At 44.6% G+C, this 22,989-nt stretch overlaps 1 protein-coding gene across 1 annotated transcript in view; it reads right to left on the bottom strand.

Annotated features, from left to right (window-relative positions):
- Positions 1 to 22,989, bottom strand: part of LOC115083720 (zinc finger protein 271-like) — a 41,744-nt gene that overhangs the window by 17,304 nt on the left and 1,451 nt on the right. Inside the window, 2 exon segments of the mRNA XM_029587706.1 lie at positions 4,364 to 4,468; positions 15,632 to 15,758. Coding sequence (XP_029443566.1) covers positions 4,364 to 4,468; positions 15,632 to 15,758 — 232 coding nt within the window.

The raw sequence follows: 22,989 nt of genomic DNA, 5'->3' as shown, positions 1-22,989 counted from the left end.
CTAGATGTCTGTCTTGATCATCTGAGTGCTGCTTCTCCCTCCACTGGGATAATAGTGCGCTTCGAAACCGCGCAGACCATGGCATCCACTTTCGGATATGCCAGGAGGTCTTTGGCAGCTGGGTCCAGAAGGTACATGGCTGCCAGAGCATGCCCCCCTTTGAACGTAGCCTCCGGGGCATCCCATTCCAGATCAATTAGCTGCTGGACGGCTTGTAATAGTGGGAAATGACGGAAGGTCTGACAGAGTCCCTTTAGTAGGTTCCCCCGAGGCACTCATACCTGGGATAGCAAGCTCTTTCAAGCTGTGTGTGACCAGGTCTGGAAGCTCGTCCTTGGTGAAGAAGCGCCTCATAGTTCGGTGGGGCTCTGTCCCTGGAGGGAGTTCCCCTTCCTCCAGGGGTTCTGATTCCTCATCTGAGTTGTCCGTGTCCCCAAAGGTGGGGCTTCTGGGTGGTGGAATCACTTCCCTGGTGGAGGTTGTGGCCCTATTATCGGAGGCTCAGGTTGCATGTGGAAGAAGGTATGCAGGCCTTTGAAGAATTCCACCCAGGAGATAGATGCTGGGTCTAAATTAAGAGGTGCTGTGTCCCTGGGGAGCCCCAATGGGAGACACTGGCTCCAGTGTACTGTTTGAGGAGCTGGAACCCGGCACCGGCTGGGGGGGGGGGGGGGGGCCATGGGCTGGATCCCCCAGGGCCTCCTCGCACTGTATACACACGGCGGTGGCCTCCTCATGCTGTACAGCTCTAATGTGGCATTGCTGGGCAGAGGCCCTGAGCCTTGAGCTTCTTTTCCGGTGTTGCCATGGCTTTGTGCGCGTAAAATACAGTTATGCGCTCCAGTGTGTCGAAGTTCTGCACGTAGGATTGGTACGCGCTCAGCGAGGTGTGCACGCTGTTGTGCGCCCAGATCAAAGGTATGCGCCCGGCAAAGTAAGCGTGTGGCAGTGCGCGTCGCTTGTACACTCGGTACTTGGGTGCGCGATGATGCGCATACAAGGTATTTGTGCGCACTGGACTTGCCTTCCTTCTGCATTGCAGATTCAACCATGACAATTATACTTTGGGAATAGCCACTGCTATTAATTGCATCAGTAGCATGGTTCTTCTTAGTGTTTGGGTAACTGCCAGGTTCTGGTGGCCTGGTTTTGACCTCTGTTGGAAACAGGATGCTGGGTTTGATGGACCCTTGGTCTGACCCAGCATGGCAATTTCTTATGTTCTTATGCGTGAGGCAGTTGTATGTGTGAATAGTATTGTGATCTGTCGTATCCGGTACTTGATGTTCTGACTTCCTGGGATTGTCGAGGGACCAGCCAGTGGAGTGTCCCATGCCCTTTTCATTAAGGTGTCTAGAACCTCATGCGAGGGAAGCACCACCGGCAGAGTGTCAAACACTTTCAGCAGGCCTAGCACGTCCGCTCTAGGGTCCGGCAGTTTTCTAGTCTTTATAGTAAGTACTTGACCTACTCTTTCTAAAAATTTAGATTAAGTCAAGTCTTCCGGCGGTGATACCGGTTCCGGCTGGTCCTCAATAGGGTCAGACGGATAACCAGTAGAAGACCCAGGGGATGAGGATTCCGGAGAGCCGACTTGTGGGGGAGAGAGTCTGTGATGTAGGAGCCGGGGATAGTGGCGCCTGAGGAATAGGTTGTGGTGCTGAGGAATGCTGGTCAGCAACCGTGGACAAGAATTTTGCTAAGATTAGTGATATCTGCGACATCGCCTGTGAAGCTAAAGCTCCTTGGGATGGTGCAGCCGGAGGAACTATTGAGAGAGGAGGATGTCGATGTGCCGCAGATTTATCCCTGAGGAGAGGGTCTCTGCGTGGTTTTTTAGGCAGGGGTTCATCCAGGTCCGATGGAGATGACTGCGCAGAAGAGGAAGACAATAGATCCTCTTCTACAATGATGAGAGGGGAGGGTTCCCTCCGGCTTTTATGCCCAGAGATGTGTTTCTTCGGGTGTTTTTCTTCTGCGTCGACAGATGATGATGAGGATCCGAAATGCATCGATGCTTCGGCGTGGAATGGGAGTGTTTCACTCCTGAGGTGTATAACTTCTCCTTTCCCGCACCAGTTGCGCCGGACTCTTCAGATGCATCTGGTGTGCCGATTGCATGGGTGCGCTGGTGGTGCTTCGGTGTCGGTAGACTCATCGACACAGGCCAACTCAGCGGGCTTCCTCGAAGCTAGTATTCTGTCACCTGCTCCATGCATTGATGACTTCTTTTTTGCCAATGCTTTCAACGCGGGCGCACCTTCCGAAGCCGCTTGTGGTTGGTCCGACTCCCTCGAAGCACGAGGGGGTGCTGGACAGGACCTAGTGGTCATCCGAAGGGGCATAAGATCCCGACGCAGCCCTTCTCAGATGTTCAATTTTCGCGGCTCTCCAACACTGTGCCCTGGAGGACATCCGTCCGCAGGCAGCACAGGTCAATTGATTGTGCTGGGGCCCCAGTACAAGTAGCAAGTAACATGTCTGTCTGTGACAGACATGATCTTTCCGCATTCGCAGAATTTAAACCCTGGTCGAGGCATTTTGAAGAGAATTTGGTGAAATTCTTCAGGTAGTTAATCCTAACCACCTACCAGGCTGTTTTAAACACTTTTCTAAGCAATTTAATTTTCCTGTGAGGAAATCACTCGAGGAGCCCGAGAAATCCGTGGCTGTTAGTCTCACGGAAAAAAACAGACTGAGGAGACTCTGCAGAGGGGAGGGGGAGGTGCCAAGCAGGCACACACTACAGCAAGACTTAAGACTTTACTTTGAAAGCTCCGCCACCGGGCAGACTGATTTATCCCGGGAGCCGCAGTTAACAGGGAACTTGGAGCTGTTTGTTGGGGTTTTTTTTTACACAAAAACTTCTAGTAAAAGAAAAAAAAACAAAGCCTAAGCTAAGAATAATAGGAAAAAAAATCTCCAAAGAGGCTACTTCCCTGAACTGCAGACACTGAGGGGGAGCCTTCGGGTTGCTGCGGGAGCCGGTCCCCTGGCTATCCGGGAACCCGGAGCCACATGGGCCAGCATCGCCCGACTCTACCTGAGGGATGGCCCAGACACTGAACCTAGCACCTCAGGGAGCAAGAAAAATCCGTCTCACACAGAGCTGCAGGTATACACGACCACCATCTGCTGGAGTCAGAGAAATACTGATGAACTGCAGGTGGCACACTTGGATACCAGTGCCTCGAAGCTTTGCTCTCTGACTCCATCTGCTGGTGGGAGTGCATAACCCCACTGGTCTGGACTGATCTGGGTATGTACAGGAAAAGCAATTACCCCTGAGGAAGATACAGTTTTGAAACGTAGCCATATTGGGAACATTGATTACAACTTTGGTGTTTAAGTGAAAAGAGTGGGATGAATCTTTGTGCTAATATGGTATTAGTATCATATGTTTAAAGACAAGTGAATTAAGGCACAAATAATTGATATTGATGGATTCTTTTTTTTCCTCTTTATTTGTAAAGCATTTTTCATAATACAAAGTAAAAAAAAAACTTTGCTTTCCAGAAATCGCATGAGAAAAAAGAAAAACATTATCAAAGCAAAACAGAATAAAAAAAGAAATCATTATCTCATGACTAAAAGTACACAAAATATTTAAGGGGGAATTATAAGTGGAGAATAATAAACAGTAACTATAAGAAAAACTGATTAACATGAAGAGCTCACCTTACTAAATAGATTGAATTATGAAATCAATTGGGTACTGAAGAGGATATTACTGTTCTGTTTGGGGAAATCCCTGGGATAAGCAGCATGGAATCTACCAACCTTTTGGGATCCTGCCAGGCACTTGTGACCTGGATTGGCCACTATTGGTAACAGGATACTGGGCTTGATGGACCTTTAGTCTGATCCAGTATGGCAAATTCTTATGGTCTTAGTTAATATTTATTTGCAGCCATTGGGAAAGATAATAAAAGCAGCGGGATTGATGTGTCTTATTTCTACAGCTAACATCCAAATTTATTTGGAGTTCAACCCAGATTGGGCAGAAAAATTAACAACATTCAGTGCAAAAAAGTATAGAGTCCTGCATTTCAGCTACAGAAATGCAAGGGAGAGGCATGAGATAATGAGCGATAAACTGATCTGCTGCAACCAGGAACCGAAGGTGAATAATCTCTCAGCAGCTCACTGGACCCATTTGTATCTGTGACCCCCGGGGTGTGTTACTAAGCAGGGCCTCTCAGATCTCAATGTATGGCTCTGCTGCCTCACTTCAATAAAGTAATAAAACAATTACTACATCTTCTGCCCCTCAGTAAAGAGATCTAAACCTGCAGAAGAGTTTCTCAGGATCTGTCTCCAAATCATCCTAAGCATACTCTGCACAGTATTTATTATTACTCACCTGTAACTTCTCTTTCTCCTGACTCCTGGGAATCCCAGACATATGGCTCTTCCACCTGTTTAATCCTCAGTAATACATCAGGATTTACCCTGTGATGACCTGTTTCTAGGGTAAAAAAGAGAGAGGAGTGAGATATATTTCTCTCACTTTCACAGGAAAATGCGGAGGGGCAATGCTCAGAGAAGCAGCACACGATGGGGGAGGGACAGCGAGATTCTATTATTCCATAAAGCAGAGGGATCCCAGGGTCATCACACCAAATGACCTTATGCTGGCCAAACATTATCACAAGGGAGTGAGCAAGAGTCAGGGGAGTGCCAGGTGACAGAGAGAAAAGTATAACCAGAAGAGAAGAACATTTCTGTCTACGAATCATTGGTGAGACCTCATCAGGAGTATTGTGCTTTCTCTCAGTAAGCAGGCTAAATTAGCCAGGATCTGTGGGGGACATCATCCAGCTACATCGAACAGATTTGTCTCTCCAAGCTAGCAGAGCTTTTTGCCATGCAGGCATTGCCTCATGAGCCTCCTCAGTCATTCTTTGTCCAAGCACAAATGTGCACTCAGTTTCTCCTCATACTTTTTCTCTTACCTTTAAAATTTGCAATTTCTGCCTCAGTATATTCTTTTAGAGTTGTCTTGCTGCCTCTACAGTACCCAGAACAGCATTTTTCAATGGTACTTTAAAAAACAAACAACCAACAAACTTTTCCCAGAGGCCTTGCCTCCTCAACATAGCAGGCCAGAAATAAAAAACCATTGCTGAGCAGTTTTAAAAATTACATCTGTGGCAAGGTAATGTTACTCCTCGATGGCCATGAGCTCTGCTATCAGTGCCATGGGCCAGATCATAATCAGGAAAATTGCTATGCCTGTGTACGGATGTCCCTGCACTTCCAACATTCCAGGGTAATTTCAAACAAGGAGCTGCATAAACCTCTTAAGAGTTGCAGAAGATCCTCTTCCTGCAGTGCAGTCTACCTCACCAGGAACAGAGTGGAGCAGGAGCTTCTCAAAGATTGCCAAATCAGCTCAGGCCAAAGCCATGGGATGGAGAAATGTCCCTGCCCTGTATCAAAGAAGTGGCAGCAGTCATTAGTCATTAGATCCTGCATCGCAAGAACCAAGCACTCCAAGTACGGTGCATTGCCACCATCGAAGCAGGGCATCACTGGCGCCATCGGCAGAAGGTGCCTCGGCACACTACACACAGACCATCAAAGCCCTCCATCCACACACCAATGCTCTGAATGCACGATGCACCAAAGCCCACCATATCTGCACCCTGCACTTCACTGGTGCATCTTCAAGCCTCCACACACTAATTGCACAGTGCATCTGGTCCTCCAGTGCATGAACTGAGAATGCACAGTGCAAGAACGCACAGCGTGATCCTAACACTATCGATCCTCGCATTGAGACATCCTCAGTTTGACTGGCTTCCTTGACATGACTTACTAAAGAATTATCAAATAAATCAAAGTCATGTTCTTCTAAAGCAGGGGTCGGGAAACTTTTTGGCTGAGAGAGCCATGAATGCCACAAATTTTAAAATGTAATTCCATGAGAGCCATACTAACTACAACCCCCCACCCTCCTGACCCCCCCCCCCCAAGACCTACCAAATTAATTTACTACAACCCCCCACCCTCCTGACCCCCCCTCCCCCAAGACCTGCCAAAAGTCCCTGGTGGTCCAGCGGGGGTCCAGGGCTCGCAGACAAATCTTTAATAAAAAAGTAAAAATCTAACAAAAACCCCCACCCTCCTGACGCCCCCCAAGACCTCCAAAATTAATTTACTACAACCCCCCACCCTCCTGACACCCCCAAGACCTGCCAAAAGTCCCTGGTGGTCCAGCGGGGGTCCAGGAGCGGTCCGGGAGCGATCTCCTGGACTTGGGCTGTCAGTAGTCAAAAAGGCGCCGATGGCCCTTAGCCCCCCTATGTCACTGGGGTCGATCAATGGCGGCGGTAGCCCCTGTGACATAGTAAGGGCAAAGGGCCGTTGACGCCATTTTGATTACTGGCAGCCGACGGCCCTTTGCCCTTACTATGTCACAGGGGCTACTGCCGCCATTGGTCGACCCCAGTGACATAGGGGGGCTAAGGGCCGTCGGCGCCATTTTGACTACTGGCAGCCGACAGCCCAAGTCCAGGAGATCACTCCCGGACCGCTCCTGGACCACCAGGGACTTTGGCAGGTCTTGGGGGGGACAGGAGGGTGGGGGGTTGTAGTAAATTAATTTTGGAGGTCTTGGGGGTTGTCAGGAGGGTGGGGGGTTTTGTTAGATTTTTACTTTTTTATTAAAAGATTTGTCTGCGAGCCAGATGCAGCCATCAAAAGAGCCACATCTGGCTCACGAGCCATAGGTTCCCGACCCCTGTTCTAAAGTATCCATGTGTTACACTCCATGCTTATCAACCTTCAAAAAAAGACTAAAGACCTGGATATTCTTACAAGCATTCCCGGACTCCAATTGATTTAACAACTCAACGTCATCCCTCAACTCCATCCACTATCGTTAGCCTTTTTTGAATTAATAATCTGTCCTTTCTCTTCCTTCTTCGCCAAGTTCTAGTCTCCCTGTTAAATGTAACTGCATTTTTCCGCACCATTGTTATAGTTAATGTTTTACTTTGCACCCCTGTTCTATGTGAACCAGCATGATGTGATTGCTATCTCGAATGCCGGTATATAAAAATCCGAAATATATAAATAAATTAAAGCTATCGACACATTACTTCCATCACCCGGCCCATCAGGCTGCTCTATCAACAATTCTTTAAAGCAGCGGACGAGATCATGTCACTTCTGCCCCTCCATAACGAGAATCCTCATTCAAGGATGCTATCGGAAGGTGTTCACTTGGAAATACTGGATCTGGTATGTTCCATAGCTCTGCTCACTTCTAATAAACAGCCTATTCAAATGCAGGAACCTCTCCTAGTATCCAAAATGGAGGTTCCGCCATCCACACCATGTCAGTGGACATATCAATCACTAGACCAGAATGCAGGTCTGATGGGAAATTATTTTGTTTCTCCTAAGAAGAGATAAGGAATGATCCAACCCCCCCCTCTACACCATTAATGAGATGCTTCCTCAGACCAGAGTCCCAATTGCACTTATTAGCATAAACACATCATCATTCAGGGTTCATTATCACAACACTCTCTAGCAGTGGAGTGCAGTCGGTTGGAGGTGTAACCACACAGGGGCAGCCAGAAGAACCTCCTGGTTCACCTTGTTTATCATTGAAGTCCTGGATAAGTGAGCTCTACCCGTAAATTCAGAAGACAACACTATAGGTATACCTTCTGACCTAATTCTGGACTCTCTTGACAACACCTCACCTCACATTCTCAGTTTCTGGAATAAATGGGAACAACACTTGGCATCTATGTCCTTAAAGACAAAAGACCCCCACTTGGAATTACTCAGTCTACTTCAAATACTGGACATCCTGACCGCCTTCCAAGTTTTCAATATCCTCAATATATAGCAAATGAAGATGTGGGAAACTCCTATTTCTGGAATTCCCATGGTGAGGAAACAACCTTAAATACAGAATTTGGAAGTCTCCGGGATTCAGCATCATCCAACTACCATACCAGTCTGTAGTGGTCAAGTCTGCTATGAATAAAACAAAAAAGATCAGAATTCACTCAAACTCATCTCCAGAGAAAGATCATAGACTTCTTGACAATTTCAGCAAGAAAGTTGTTTAAAGTCCATGCTTTCTGCTCACATCATTATCCACCAATTTTATATGTGCAAAACATTCACGACTGCATCCAGATGCTAAAGCCTTTCCTACAGCCTATGGAAGGCAGTACTTATCTCCCAACCACTTCTGGATGCAGAAGAGGGCATCCTTTACCTTCTCAGATCTGGGTATGAATCATTTCATTCATTTTCATGAATCTCCTCAGCCTCAATCAGGGCTCAATGTATAGTCTAGCTTAGAGTAAGCAGCATACATGAAGATATCCATGAGAAGTTGGCTAACTTACATTGTTTAGGTGACAAACTGTTTGGTGAGAATCTCAGAGAAATAGTCGCTCAGAATAAAGATCAGAACGCAGCAGTGCAATCTCTCTTGATGCCACTTGAACAGCTCTGTATTTCAAGACGTTTCTTCTACTCATACAAGCAGCCCTACTGATCTATTCAGCAAGTACTATCTGCTGTCTCTTCCAGCCCTATGTCATCAGCCACTTCGGCCAGACTTCGACAGCAGAAACATCATCAACCGAAAACCACACAGCAGGCTCATCTCAAACCTGTGCCCAATTTTTGACCCTCCATTCCAGTTGGGGACAGGTAAGAATCCAGCCTCTCTTAGAAATGTGGTGTCAGATAACCAAGGACCTCTGGATCCTCAAAACTGTGCAGTCTGGTTAGCAATTGCATTTCACCAAGCTTCCATCCGAATCATGTATCTATCAGGCCAGATTCTTCTCATCTGCTGCAGCTTTACCTAGAATTCCAATCACTTCCTCATCATTGAGCAATACAGCCAATCCCTGTACAGAGCTTCTACTCCCAATATTTCCTCATTTCCATAAAGTTAGGAGAATTGAGGTCCACTCTGGACTTGAGACAAACACTTAGATATCTACTCAAGGGAGAAATTCAAAATGAATTCCCTCAGCACAATTTTCCCTTACATAGAGGATGCCTCACATTCACATTCACCCTGCTCATTGGTGCTACCTTTGCTTTCAGATGGATTCTTCTGTAAGCCAGTAGAAGGTACTCTCATTTGGCTTATTTGGAACTCAGAGAGTCTTTACAAATGCTTCAAGTGGTAGCAGCATCTGCATCACTGAATACAAATTTTCCTATACGACTGGCTAGTCGCAGCAAGTTCGCAAAAGAAAGTATTCTGTTCCCTGCATAAGACGACTACTACTACTACCACCACCACCACCACTACTTAACATCTCTATAGTGCTGAACGACATACGCAGTGCTGTACAAAGGCACAAAAAGACAGTCCCTATTCAATAGGACAAGAGACGGGGTTTTTCATAGAGCAAGATAATGGTTAAAAAGAAAAGAAAGTTAGTTAACGACTAAAAGCAGACAATCAGGTATAAGATTTAGAAGTGGTTTCAAAAAGGTGGGTATTTAGATGGGATTTAAACATGGCATGAGAGGGAGGATGACACACCAGTTCAGGAAGAATAATTCAAGCACATGGTGCAGCCAGGTGGAAGGCATGGAGTCGGGAATTGGCAGCAGAGGAGAAGGGCACAGATATGAGTGACTGATCCGACAAGCGGCATGCACGAGGAGGGGTGTAGAGAGAGAGAAGAGAGAAGAGGTAGTTAGGTGCTGCAGATTTGTCTTTTTCAACAATTGGGCTTCCTAGTCAATTTTGAGAAATAAAATATAGTTCCCACTCAGAAGTTCAAGTTTATTAGGGGATGGATAGACTCTCTACTGGAGAAAGTATTCCGCCCTTCAGAAAGAGCCAAAGTCATACGCAAACTCATCCACAAGCTACTCTACTCTCCATGCTTAACAGCCAGAGCACAGTTGATGGTCTTAGGACACATGTCAGCAGCCATCCATGTGGTCTCGCTCTCCCACCTCCATATCCATTACCTTCAATGGGGCCTGAGTTCTCAATGGGATAAGCTAACTCAACCACCATCGACTGTAATATGGGTCATAGGGGACATCAATGAGCCCCCTCAGAGTGCTCCCTCATCAAGTAACACTAGCAATTGATGCCTTCACCAAAGGATGGGGGCTCATACAGGATCCTTTTGAATCCAGGGCACTTGGTCTCAAGGAAAGTCTGTGTCAGATCTACTTAAAGTTAAGAGCATTAAGATATGCTCTCTCAGTGTATGTGCAACTTCTTCAGGGAAAATGCAACCTAATTCAAACCAACAACCAAGTCACAATATTATGTGTGTTGTCTATCTGCTGCTCGAGTTAGCAATCTGTTAGGGATCTGCTGCTGGACACTCCTATAAGGGGAGGAGTTAGCAATCTGTTATACTTCTGATAGCGAGATCGCAATCTGATGTAGGATATGCTATGCGGATGGGAGGAGCTAGCAGATGAGAATAGCAGTCTGATAGAATCCTCTCCCCAAAGGGGAGGAGTAGCAATCTGTAGTGAACTGCCTCCTATGGGTCTATTAAGGAATGGCAATATGTTATGATGTAGACTGCAGAGTTAGCAATCTGTACCAGCAGAGTACTGGAGATGATGCTCAGCTGGACAGAAGGTAAATAGGTGAATCCTTGGGCCGATGGCAGATGACAGCGCCCCCAGGAGGGAGTCCTGAGAGGGACCACCGGCTAGACTGGAGTATGGAGACAGACCACAGACAGTTCTTTATTAGATAAGTAGTATAACCGCCAGAGGTGGCAGTAGTGAGCTGATTTGCCTGGCAGGGCTGAAGTCCCTCAGATACTGGAACTGTGCTTCCAAGGTTGCTGAGCTGCAAAGAGACTGTAGAGAGTAAATAGACATGGTATACAGTTATACATAGCCAGTACTAGATGATAACTCACATAAGGTCTTGAGATGCTCAGTAGCTGGAAAGGGTTAGGCCCTTGAGGAGCAAGTACCTGGTTCTTTGGACTGCTCTGAGAGAGCGGTGATCACGCACTATAGTCTGTATCTGGAATAGCTTCTAGTCAATAGAGAATCTTCAGAGTGTTCAGGAACATAGGCCCTCGAGGAGCGAGTGCCGGTTCCTATATACCATCTGAAATAGTAACTCACAATGTCTGTACATGCAATGGCTTCTGGACAAGGAGGATCTTCAGAGTTTTCAGGAACCTAGGCCCTCGAGGAGCGAGTACCGGTTCCTTTCTGTATTCTGAAATAGAGAAAGAGAATGAGGCCCCCGAGGAGCGGGTACCTCTGCTAAGTCCGGAGAGGCGATGTTGCAAGAGGGAAGCGGGTCCGAAGGAATCCCGCAAACAATCCATTGGGTGCAGAGTAGTCTTTGGACAGCCGAAGCTAGTCCAAGCGGAGTCCTTGCCAACTCGATCTGTTAGCAAAAGAAAAGACCTTTTATGGTGGAAGCGAATTACATCAATACAGGGGGACGCTCCTGAGGTTCACGCCCTTGCTGGTACATACTTCGGAGCGCACATGCGCGCGCCCTACATCATCAGGAACATGGCGGATCCGCAGCGTTGAGCCGTCCCGGGGATGCCAGGGAGAAGCGGCATGGAGACGCCGCGGCATTAAGCCATCCATCAGGCACGGAGGGAGTCGCCACACAGGTAGAGAGGATGGAGCAAGGGCTAAAGCAGGCATGAACGCAACAGTATGTCAACAAGAAGCACTGAGGGCATGGGATTGGGAAGCCAAGAATTGAGCTGCATTCCAAGCCATTTATATGCCAGGGATCTCCAACACACTGACAGACCACCTCAGCAGAGTTTTTCGTCTACATGAGTGACGCTACAAAAATCAGTAGCAGACAGACATTTGACATGGGGTCTACCATCTCTGGATCTCTTCACCTCAGAACAAAACAGGAAACAAAATCAATTTTGCTCAGTTCTAACCAGCAATCTCAGGCTAGCTCAGTATGGTTTTCGACTCAACTGGGAACAAGCCTATTGTACGATTTTCCACAGATACCGTTGATCACCAGAATGATACAGAGGCATCTATCAAATTACACTCATCAGATTCTCATAGCTCCAGCCTGGCCGAAACAAATATGGTGTGCATCTCTAGTTAACTTTCCAGCAGTCCTCCTGTACATCTGGGAATACATCCTGCATTGTGAACTCAAGCTGAAGAGACGCTTTATCATCCCAGTCTTCCCAGCCCTCAATCTAATGGCTTGGATCTTGAGCTCTCGATAATTGTGAATCTCAATTTACCCAGAGAAATAGTAGACATACTATTCGTGCTCAGGAAGCCATCAACTAGACTAAATTATGCCTTCAATTAGAACAGATATTCCAGGCGGTGCTCACAAAACACTTTAGAGCCATTCTCTTGTGAACTAAGCATTTGCTAAGGTAAATACTCTGCCTTTCTGATTCGGATATTGCCACATCTTCAGTTCATGCACATCATGTACATCAGAGCCCATGCAGCATACCATGTTCTAGTGGAAAGTAAACCAATTTTTACTCATTCACTCATATCTAAATTCATGAGAAAGCCATGGCATATGAAACCTCCAGTGCAAAGACTGCTGGTTCCATGAGATTTGAATGTTGTCCTTTTTCAACTCAAAGCCTCCTTTCAAACTGTTGGAGTCATCTTCCCTTAAATTCTTGACATGGAGAGTACTGTTCCTGGTAACCGTTACATCAGCTAGAAAAGTCAGCAAACTCCAAGCTCATTCACTGTGCATCGTACAAGCAGTTCGTCCACAACAGGGTGGTGCTCTGTACTCATCAGAAGTTTCTGCCAAAAGGTTGCCTCAGCTTTTCAAATCAATCAATCCATCATCTTACCTACCTTCTTTCTAAGACCTAATGCCCATGAAGGAGAAATAACTCTTCATACCTTGGACTGCAAAAAAGCCTTGGATTATTACAAAAAACAAACTCAGTCACATTGTCATCTTCTCAGTTGTTCAAGTCATACGACCTTAACAGACTAGGGATGCCAGTCACCCACCAAAAGGTACAATGTCCAAATGGATAGCAGAATGCATTCAGCACTGCTACATCTTAGCAAGTCTACAGGTCAGAAACTCTGTCAAAGCTCATCAGGTGAGAGCTATGGCCTCTTCCAATACTCATCTACGAAAGTGCCTCTTGAAGGTATCTGCAAAGCTGCAAACTGGTTATCAGTTCATACCTTTACATCCCATTAATGTCTGGACAACCTCTCAAGGACTGGCAAATTTGGACAGGCAGTTTAGCTTAATCTGTTCTCGCAGTAGACGACTCTCCTAGGTGGAATCTGGGTTGCCTTTTCAGTAAACGCTCCAGTGCAATCCTCAACTTGAGACTCTCCATATGTAATGGCTAATTCATAATGCTTATCGACGGAAAAAGCAAGTTTGCTTACTGCAAATGGTGTTTTCCACAGATAGCAGAATGAATTAGTCATGGAATACCCGCCCACTCCCCTGAAGAGTCGACTAGATTTAGCTCAGACATATACTGAGGAAGATCACAAGGCAAAACCCACATGGGAACTCCCACACATTCTTGGAGAAATGAGTCCATTCAGTGCTGCCAGATGGTATAATGGCTAATTCATCCTTCTAGCTACGAAAAACACTGCTTACTTGCTTTCTGTTCTAGAGAGAGAATCTCCAGAGGCGAGAGACAGGAGAGGTAGTGAGAGGTCAACAAGAATGCTGCAGAGTCTATACCTTCATAATCTATTTGCATTTTGTTGGATAATTTATGTACTGTTTTGGTTTTTTTAATTATGGATGTAATATATTTTAATCAGCATTGAACAATTATTGGAATCAGTGGAATATAAGAAGGTGTAAATAAATAATATATCATAAAAACTAAGAGGCTGATATTCAGTGCCATTTAGCTGGATAAGTTCAGACTTATCTGGCTAAGTGGAGCCAATTTAACATTTTCCATGTTCGGCGGCTGGCATTTATTTAAATAACTTTTTATCAGGGTAGGTGGCGGAGTTAGACGGAGGCATTCCTGGGCAGAGCTACTTATTAAGCAAACATATCTACACTTATCTGGCTAAGTTAGCTAGATCCAGCTAACTTTAAAACTGCTAGCTGGGTATATCCAGCGGCACAGCAATACCACTGAATATCCCAGCCAAGTTAGTCAGATATGTTTATCTTTCTAACTGGCTCATCTGAATAGCTGCTGAATATTTATCAGGTGCTACACATTCTGTGTTCTCCTCAGTAGATCTCCACAAATCTCTCCCAGATTGGATCCATCTCACATGCACCAGGTATAGCATGAGAACTGATGAAATGTCAATTCTCAGCCTTTGGGCATTGGTCAGGTGTGGGTACGGTCAGCAGAGCTATCATTAGGGAATCTATAAACCATAACCTTCATTCAGTACTATTTACCACCTCTTAATCAGGAGATAACCAGTGCTGCGCTGGGCCCAATATCCACATGGTTACAAAGAACATTCGATTTTCACATTATATTTATTCATGCTCTTCTGTGGTATTTTGGTAGATTATTTCTCTGCACTCAAGAGTGCAGTTTTTCCATTGAATGGATGTTAAAGTCCTGTATTAAGGAGTCTCCAGCAGAGATCCATGAATGAGGCCTCCAAGGCCCCAGGTTTCAAGCAGGAATATTGTCACATGGGAGAAGTAGGACCACTGCCTCCAATGTTAGACTGTGCTCCAGCGATGGTGTGACCTAACTCCCTATTTCTCCATATCCGCTTGTGTCATGAAGGGAGGGAGTCAGGTCTCCTGCTTACTATACAAACCAAAGTCTTTAATGCTGGGTTCTCCCCAGTTCAGTGCCTTCCAGAGTTAGGAAGAAGTACTTAATCCTGGAGGTCACCAAAACATACCAAAGGGTCAGGAAGAGTTCCAGAGACCCTGCTGCTCATAAATTCAAAAGGTAAGACCAGAGTTCAGTTACTTCTGCTGGTCATATCTGGGAATTATTTTGTTTGTGATCTTCTCTAGGGTAAGCCTTACTGCTCAGGTATTATGAGATCTTTGTCCTTCTCTCAGGATAAGAACAAGTTCTGGAGGAATCCTCTCAAATTTCTAGCCCAGGTGGCCAAGCTCAAAGTCAGAGCCAATTCTAAGCAAAGTCTCTTTATGCAAGTCATGAGCTCCATAATATGCAGGTGCTGCAGGGTTTGAAGTTTGAATCAGCCTAAAAGGTATCTGTGGCTTTTCCCAAATAGATCTCCATTCATAATACAAGGGTGGGATAAAAGCTTGGACTGACCACCAGGAGGGGTCTGAAGTCAAAAGATCCAATAAATCTCAGGTATCAGCTCAGACGCAGAGCTGGGGTCAGAGATTCCAGGAAATCCCCTTATATTGCTTCTGCTTCAAGTCATATATCCTCTAGTGAGTTTCCATAAGAGCCAGGTGGTTGTAGTCCATAATCAGAGAATGGGTGGGGAAGAGTGACAGGAGGACCCTGGATGATTTAAAGAGGAGGAGACCTAGAAGATGCACAACTTGATCCAATGGTTCTGATAATCCTGCAGAGCTAGGAGTGGTCTTTATTGTTTTTGAAAATTTCTGGTGTGCAGTTGACCCAGGAAAGAATTCACAAATGACCTTCAATAAATCATCTTCTGTGTCTGCTAAAAATACAGATAATAAAGTCCTTACCTAGAGAGCTCAGGGTCTCATAATTCTCCTTCATCACCTCCCTGTAAAGCTCCTTCTGCCCTTCATCTAAATACTCCCATTCCTCTTGGGAGAAAGAGACAGAGATGTCCTCAAATGTCACCGGTACCTAATGTAAATCAAAAGCCAGAAACAGTCAGATGTGTAGAATGCATATTTCAGCTGGCTTTATTCTGCTAACATTTTATCATGGAAGAAGAGTCGCTAAAACTTCTCTTTCCCAGGAACAACCAGGCTTGCTCCTCCCATGTGCAGATCCTAAACAACTGATAAATTCCATTCTACTTATGGCAAGGGATAAGCAGTGGATTTCCCCATGATTACTTGGTTAATAACTTTTTTTTTTTTTAAATCACTCTCCACCAGGGCTTCCCAAACTTTTAGCCAATGTGACACTTGAAAATTCACACGACCCCAGAGGACAATCAAACCTAATTAGCAAGGGTGTAGTTCACCTCCAACAGTCCCTCCACTCACCATTCCTGCACTCCAAACTGATAACCTTTATCCCCCTCCAGAGGGTCTCTCAACCTCTGCCCCTCCAGCTGATCCCCTCTTACATCCCCCAGTTCCTCTCCCCTTCCCAGCCCAGCCACTCACTCACCCACTCCAGCTTTTTACATCCTCCCCACTGAACCTCTCTCACTTCCAAGCCATTTTTGTAACCCCAGTTGATCATCTGTCATCCCCTCCCTCTCTCTTTTCTCACATACCTTCCCAGTTGATACTCTCACCCTTAGCTCCTCTCTTGCATCCCTCTCCCACTGATCCAACCCTGAAACCCTTCCTGTATCTGATCCCTCCTTTCAAAACAGCCCCCATCCACACAGCTCCTTGACTAGCATCAGCAGCAACATTTTCCTTTGGGCCTCAGGCGATAAGTGGATGACAGCTAACGGGAAGAGAGGGCAGGCTGATGACAGGGGCAACATTTTTCTCTTAGGTAAGTTCAGTGATAGGAGAGGATAGAGAAGAAGGGACAACCTGCACAGACCTGTACACACTCTGCCCACTCTTCCCCAATGGCTGGTCCAATGCCTTATGTGATCTGCAACTGGTAGCAGCTTTAATAATGAAAGTCAGCACAGAATCTGTGAGCCAGTAAAAGCTCGCAGGCCCTGCAGTGGTCCCAGCCCCTCCTCACACATGGCTTCCGGTTAACGTGGAAACTCAAGCGAGGGTGGGACCATTGCAGGACCCGAGAGGGCATGCTATCTCGAAGATCCCATGCTGATTGAGGGGTTAAAGGGGCACTTAGAGAAGATAAAGCCATCGCGGAAAGATTAAATGATTTCTTTGCTTCGGTGTTTACTGAAGAGGATGTTGGGGAGGTACCCGTAATGGAGAAGGTTTTCATGGGTAATGATTCAGATGGACTGAATCAAATCACGGTGAACCTAGAAGATGTGGTAGGCCTGATTGACAAACTGAAGAGTAGTAAATCACCTGGACCGGATGGTATACACCCCAGAGTTCTGAAGGAACTAAAAAATGAAATTTCAGACCTATTAGTAAAAATTTGTAACTTATCATTAAAATCATCCATTGTACCTGAAGACTGGAGGATAGCAAATGTAACCCCAATATTTAAAAAGGGCTCCAGGGGCGATCCGGGAAACTACAGACTGGTTAGCCTGACTTCAGTGCCAGGAAAAATAGTGGAAAGTGTTCTAAACATCAAAATCACAGAACATATAGAAAGACATGGTTTAATGGAACAAAGTCAGCATGGCTTTACCCAAGGCAAGTCTTGCCTCACAAATCTGCTTTACTTTTTTGAAGGAGTTAATAAACATGTGGATAAAGGTGAACCGGTAGATGTAGTGTACTTGGATTTTCAGAAGGCGTTTGACAAAGTTCCTCATGAGAGGCTTCTAGGAAAAGTAAAAAGTCATGGGATAGGTGGCGATGTCCATTCGTGGATTGCAAACTGGCTAAAAGACAGGAAACAGAGAGTAGGATTAAATGGGCAATTTTCTCAGTGGAAGGGAGTGGACAGTGGAGTGCCTCAGGGATCTGTATTGGGACCCTTACTGTTCAATATATTTATAAATGATCTGGAAAGAAATACGACAAGTGAGATAATCAAATTTGCAGATGACACAAAATTGTTCAGAGTAGTTAAATCACAAGCAGATTGTGATAAATTGCAGGAAGACCTTGTGAGACTGGAAAATTGGGCATCCAAATGGCAGATGAAATTTAATGTGGATAAGTGCAAGGTGATGCATATAGGGAAAAATAACCCATGCTATAATTACACGATGTTGGGTTCCATATTAGGTGCTACAACCCAAGAAAGAGATCTAGGTGTCATAGTGGATAACACATTGAAATCGTCGGTTCAGTGTGCTGCGGCAGTCAAAAAAGCAAACAGAATGTTGGAAATTATTAGAAAAGGAATGATGAATAAAACGGAAAATGTCATAATGCCTCTGTATCGCTCCATGGTGAGACCGCACCTTGAATACTGTGTACAATTCTGGTCGCCGCATCTCAAAAAAGATATAATTGCGATGGAGAAGGTACAGAGAAGGGCTACCAAAAAGATAAGGGGAATGGAACAACTCCCCTATGAGGAAAGACTAAAGAGGTTAGGACTTTTCAGCTTGGAGAAGAGACGACTGAGGGGGGATATGATAGAGGTGTTTAAAATCATGAGAGGTCTAGAACGGGTAGATGTGAATCGGTTATTTACTCTTTCGGATAATAGAAAGACTAGGGGGCACTCCATGAAGTTAGCATGGGGCACATTTAAAACTAATCGGAGAAAGTTCTTTTTTACTCAACGCACAATTAAACTCTGGAATTTGTTGCCAGAGAATGTGGTTCGTGCAGTTAGTATAGCTGTGTTTAAAAAAGGATTGGATAAGTTCTTGGAGGAGAAGTCCATTACCTGCTATTAAGTTCACTTAGAGAATAGCCACTGCCATTAGCAATGGTTACATGGAATAGACTTAGTTTTTGGGTACTTGCCAGGTTCTTATGGCCTGGATTGGCCACTGTTGGAAACAGGATGCTGGGCTTGATGGACCCTTGGTCTGACCCAGTATGGCATTTTCTTATGTTCTTATGCTGGTGATTTCTGGAGAGGACTGCCCTTTGAGGCATGTGACCCCGGCTGGAGGTTTTGTGACCCCATTTGGGAAGCTCTTCGCTACACTGACTGCCTTTACCTCATCCTCCAGCAATGAAGTCCAAGTCTTAACTGTGTGTTGAATGAAAAACTGAGATCACCACCTCTATCTCTCCATGGTGCAACCTTACCTTGAGTATTTTGTGCAGTTCTGGCCACTATGTCTCAAAAAGGATATAGCAGAATTAGAAACGGTAAAGAGAAGGGCAACCAGAATGTAAAAAGGATGGAACAAATCCCCTATGAGGAAAGACTTAAGAGGTTAGGGCTCTTCAGCTTGGAGAGGAGACAGATAAGAAGCGATATGATAGAAGTCTATAAAATAATGAAGGGAATGGAATGAGTAAACGTTAATCAGTCAGTCATTTACTCTTTCAAAAAGTACAAAGACCAGGGGACACTCAATGAAGTTACTAGGTAATACAATTAAAACTAATAAGAGAAAATATTTTTTTACTCAACGAATAATTAAGCTCTGGAATTTGTTGCCAGAGGATATGGAGAAAACCGTTAGCATAGCTGTGTTTAAAAATGGTTTGGATAACTTCCTGAAGGAAAAGTCCATTAACAATTATTAAGGTAGAGTTGCAGAAATCCACTTCTTATTCTTGGAATAAGCAGCATGGACTCTACCTACCCCTTGAGATCCTGCCAGGTACTTGTGATCTGGCTTGGCCACTGTTGGAAACAGGATACTGAGCTTCATGAACCCTTGGTCTGACCCAGTATGGCAAGCCTTATGTTCTTCTAGTTCAGGTGACTTGATACTCTTTAGTTTATCAATTTACCATCTTACATTTTTCAGGTTCCCATTGGTTTATTACAATTCCTCCGAATCATTGCCATTAAATATAGTTTCCAGCACAGGTATCTCCCAAACATCCTCCTCAATAAACATTGAAGCAAAGAATTAATTTAATCTTTTCGCTATGTCCATGTCTTCCCCAAGAGCCCCTTTTACCCCTCGATCATATAATGGTCCAAAAACAACTCCCTCACAGGCTTTCTGCTTCAGATGTTATTGAAAAAAAATGTATGCACTTACCTCCACTGCAAGCTTCTTTCCAAATTCTGTTTTTGCCTGCTTCATTACTGTTTGCATCTAATTTGCCAGTGCATATGCTTTTTCTTAGTCTCTTCATTTGGATACTCTCCATTTTTTTAAATAAGTTCTCTGGGCTATAATAGCCTCTTTCATCCCACCTTTTAATCATGTGGGTAGTCACTGGGCCTTCCTTCTGCCATTTTTAATACATGGAATACATTTGATCGGATTCCAATATGATACTTTTAAACAATGTGCATGCCTGCCGTAAACTCAACCTTTCAGTGGCATCTCAGTTTTTTTTTCTATTTTCCTCATTTTATCTTAGTCTCCTGTTTCAAAGTTGAATGCTAGAGCAGCAGTTTTCTTTGATGTAAACCCTCTTGTTTTAAGTCAAATTTGATCATGCCATGATCACTATTCCCAAGTGGCTCCACTACCGTTGCCTCTTGCACCAAATCCTGTGTTCAACTAAAGATGAAGTCTAAAACAGTTCCCCTCTCTCATTTGTTCCTGTACCAGCTATGACATGAAAGTCATTTATTTAATCTAGAAACTTCATCTTCCTAGACTGCCCTGATGTTACATTCACCCAGTCAGTAACTGCAATCTCCCATTATTACTGGGATGCCAAATTTGTTAGCCTCTAGTTTTCTGTTAGCATTTCATTTTTGTCTGTTCAAGGTCAGTAGTATAACCTACCACCATACTCTTCCCCATCACACATGTAATTTCTCTCCATAAAGATTCCACAGTGCATTCAGATTTCTGCAGGATCTTTATCCTGTTTGACTCTATGCCATTCTTAACATAACAATGCCACACTCACCCGCCAATCTGATCCACCTTTTTATTGCAATATAATTTGTACCCTGGTATTACACAGTCCCATTAGTTATCCTCCTATCAGGTCTCTGAAATAACAATTATGTCTACCTCTTCATTTAGTGCTACACATTCTAACTCTCTCATCTTATTTTTAAATTTCTGGCCTATTCATACAGACATTAAGATATTTTTTGCTCGTATTTAGCAGTTGATGGGAAGAATTTGAAATCTTGTAACTCCATAAGAACATAAGATATGCCTTTCTGGCTCATATCAAAGGTTCATCAAGCCCAGTATCCTGTTTCCAACAGTGACCAATCCAAGACACAAATACCTGGTAAGTAGAAACATTAAATAAATCTCAAGCTATTATTGCTTATTAATTCATAGCAGTTTATGGATTTTTCCTCTAGGAACTTATTTAAACCTTTTTTAAAGCCAGTTACACTAACTGCACTAACCACAGCCTCTGGCAATGAATTCCAGAGTATAACTATGAGCTGAGTCTTGCCTAACAAATCTGCTTCATTTTTTTTTAAGGGGTTAATAAACATGTGGATAAAGGTGAACCGGTAGATGTAGTGTATTTGGATTTTCAGAAGGCGTTTGACAAAGTCCCTCATGAGAGGCTTCTATGAAAACTAAAAAGTCATGGGATAGGTGGCGATGTCCTTTCGTGGATTACAAACTGGTTAAAAGACAGGAAACAGAGAGCAGGATTAAATGGTCAATTTTCTCAGTGGAAAAGGGTAAAGAGTGGAGTGCCTCAGGGATCTGTACTTGGACCGGTGTTTTTCAATATATATATATATATATATATATATATATATATATATATATATATATATATATATAAATATAAATGATCTGGAAAGAAATATGACGAGTGAGGTTATTAAATTTGCTGATGATACAAAATTATTCAGAGTAGTTAAATCACAAGCGGATTGTGATACATTACAGGAGGACCTTGCAAGACTGGAAGATTGGGCATCCAAATGGCAGATGACATTTAATGTGGACAAGTGCAAGGTGATGCATATAGGGAAAAATAACCCTTGCTATAGTTACACGATGTTAGGTTCCATATTAGGTGCTACCACCCAGGAAAGAGATCTAGGCGTCATAGTGGATAATACTTTAAAATTGTCGGCTCAGTGTGCTGCGGCAGTCAAAAAAGCAAACAGAATGTTAGGAATTAATAGGAAGGGAATGGTTAATAGAATGGAAAATGTCATAATGCCTCTGTATCGCTCCATGGTGAGACCACACCTTGAATACTGTGTACAATTCTGGTCGCCGCATCTCAAAAAAGATATAGTTGCGATGGAGAAGGTACAGAGAAGGGCAACCAAAATGATAAAGGGGATGGAACAGCTCCCCTATGAGGAAAGGCTGAAGAGGTTAGGGCTGTTCAGCTTGGAGAAGAGACGGCTGAGGGGGGATATGATAGAGGTCTTTAAGATCATGAGAGGTCTTGAACTAGTAGATGTGACTTGGTTATTTTCACTTTCGAATAATAGAAAGACTAGGGGGCACTCCATGAAGTTAGCAAGTAGCACATTTAAGACTAATCGGAGAAAATTCTTTTTACTTAGGGAATAGCCACTGCTATTAATTGCATCAGTAGCGGGAAGAAAAGGCCAGCCGCAGGTTCCACTGCTTCTAGCACCGCTGCCGTTCCCACTGGGCTTCAACGTACCAATAGCCCGGTGGCAACGGCAGCAGGGAAGGAAGAGCAGCGGGAGAGACCGGGAGCACGCAACGCACCTGCCGGTGCTTGGCGACACACCGGTTGAGAAGCGCTGCGCTAGACTAACATCCAATGTAATAAAGAGAGATTAGTGAGTCCAAACGCTTAGATAATCTCATCAAATGTAAATGCCATTTAGACGAGGCTATTAGCTATACCCCACCCCCGCCGGTGCAAAAAAAAAAAAAAAATTTTGCTGGTAACCCGACGCACCCTTTTTAACACACCAAATTTAATGCCTGCCCTGGAGCTGGCATTAAGTCATACCTGAAGTGACAAGCAATGAAGAAACCCAAGAGACGTTGAACCTGGTGGTAGCAAAGGACAGCCCCTCCTCCCTCACTAATCCTGTTTCCACCCTCTTACCAGCCCCTTGGCAGTTCCCTGGCGGGATTAATGAACTGGAACATGCCAGCCCAGGGAGGATCTGAGTAGCATGTGTTCTTGGCGTGTGTGCCATGCATGTTTCTGTGCTGGAAGCTCTGCCAGGCTGACCCGAAACTCACTAATGGGACGATTCAGTAAAGTCCACGGGAGAGCGGGCGAAAACCCACTCTCCTGTGAGCGCAATTCAGTAT

Source organism: Rhinatrema bivittatum, chromosome 2 (genome assembly GCF_901001135.1).
Source record: "Rhinatrema bivittatum chromosome 2, aRhiBiv1.1, whole genome shotgun sequence".
In the NCBI taxonomy this organism is placed as follows: domain Eukaryota; kingdom Metazoa; phylum Chordata; class Amphibia; order Gymnophiona; family Rhinatrematidae; genus Rhinatrema; species Rhinatrema bivittatum.
The sequence above is the reverse complement of the archived record's forward strand: the minus strand, read 5'-3'. Positions and strand labels throughout refer to the sequence as shown.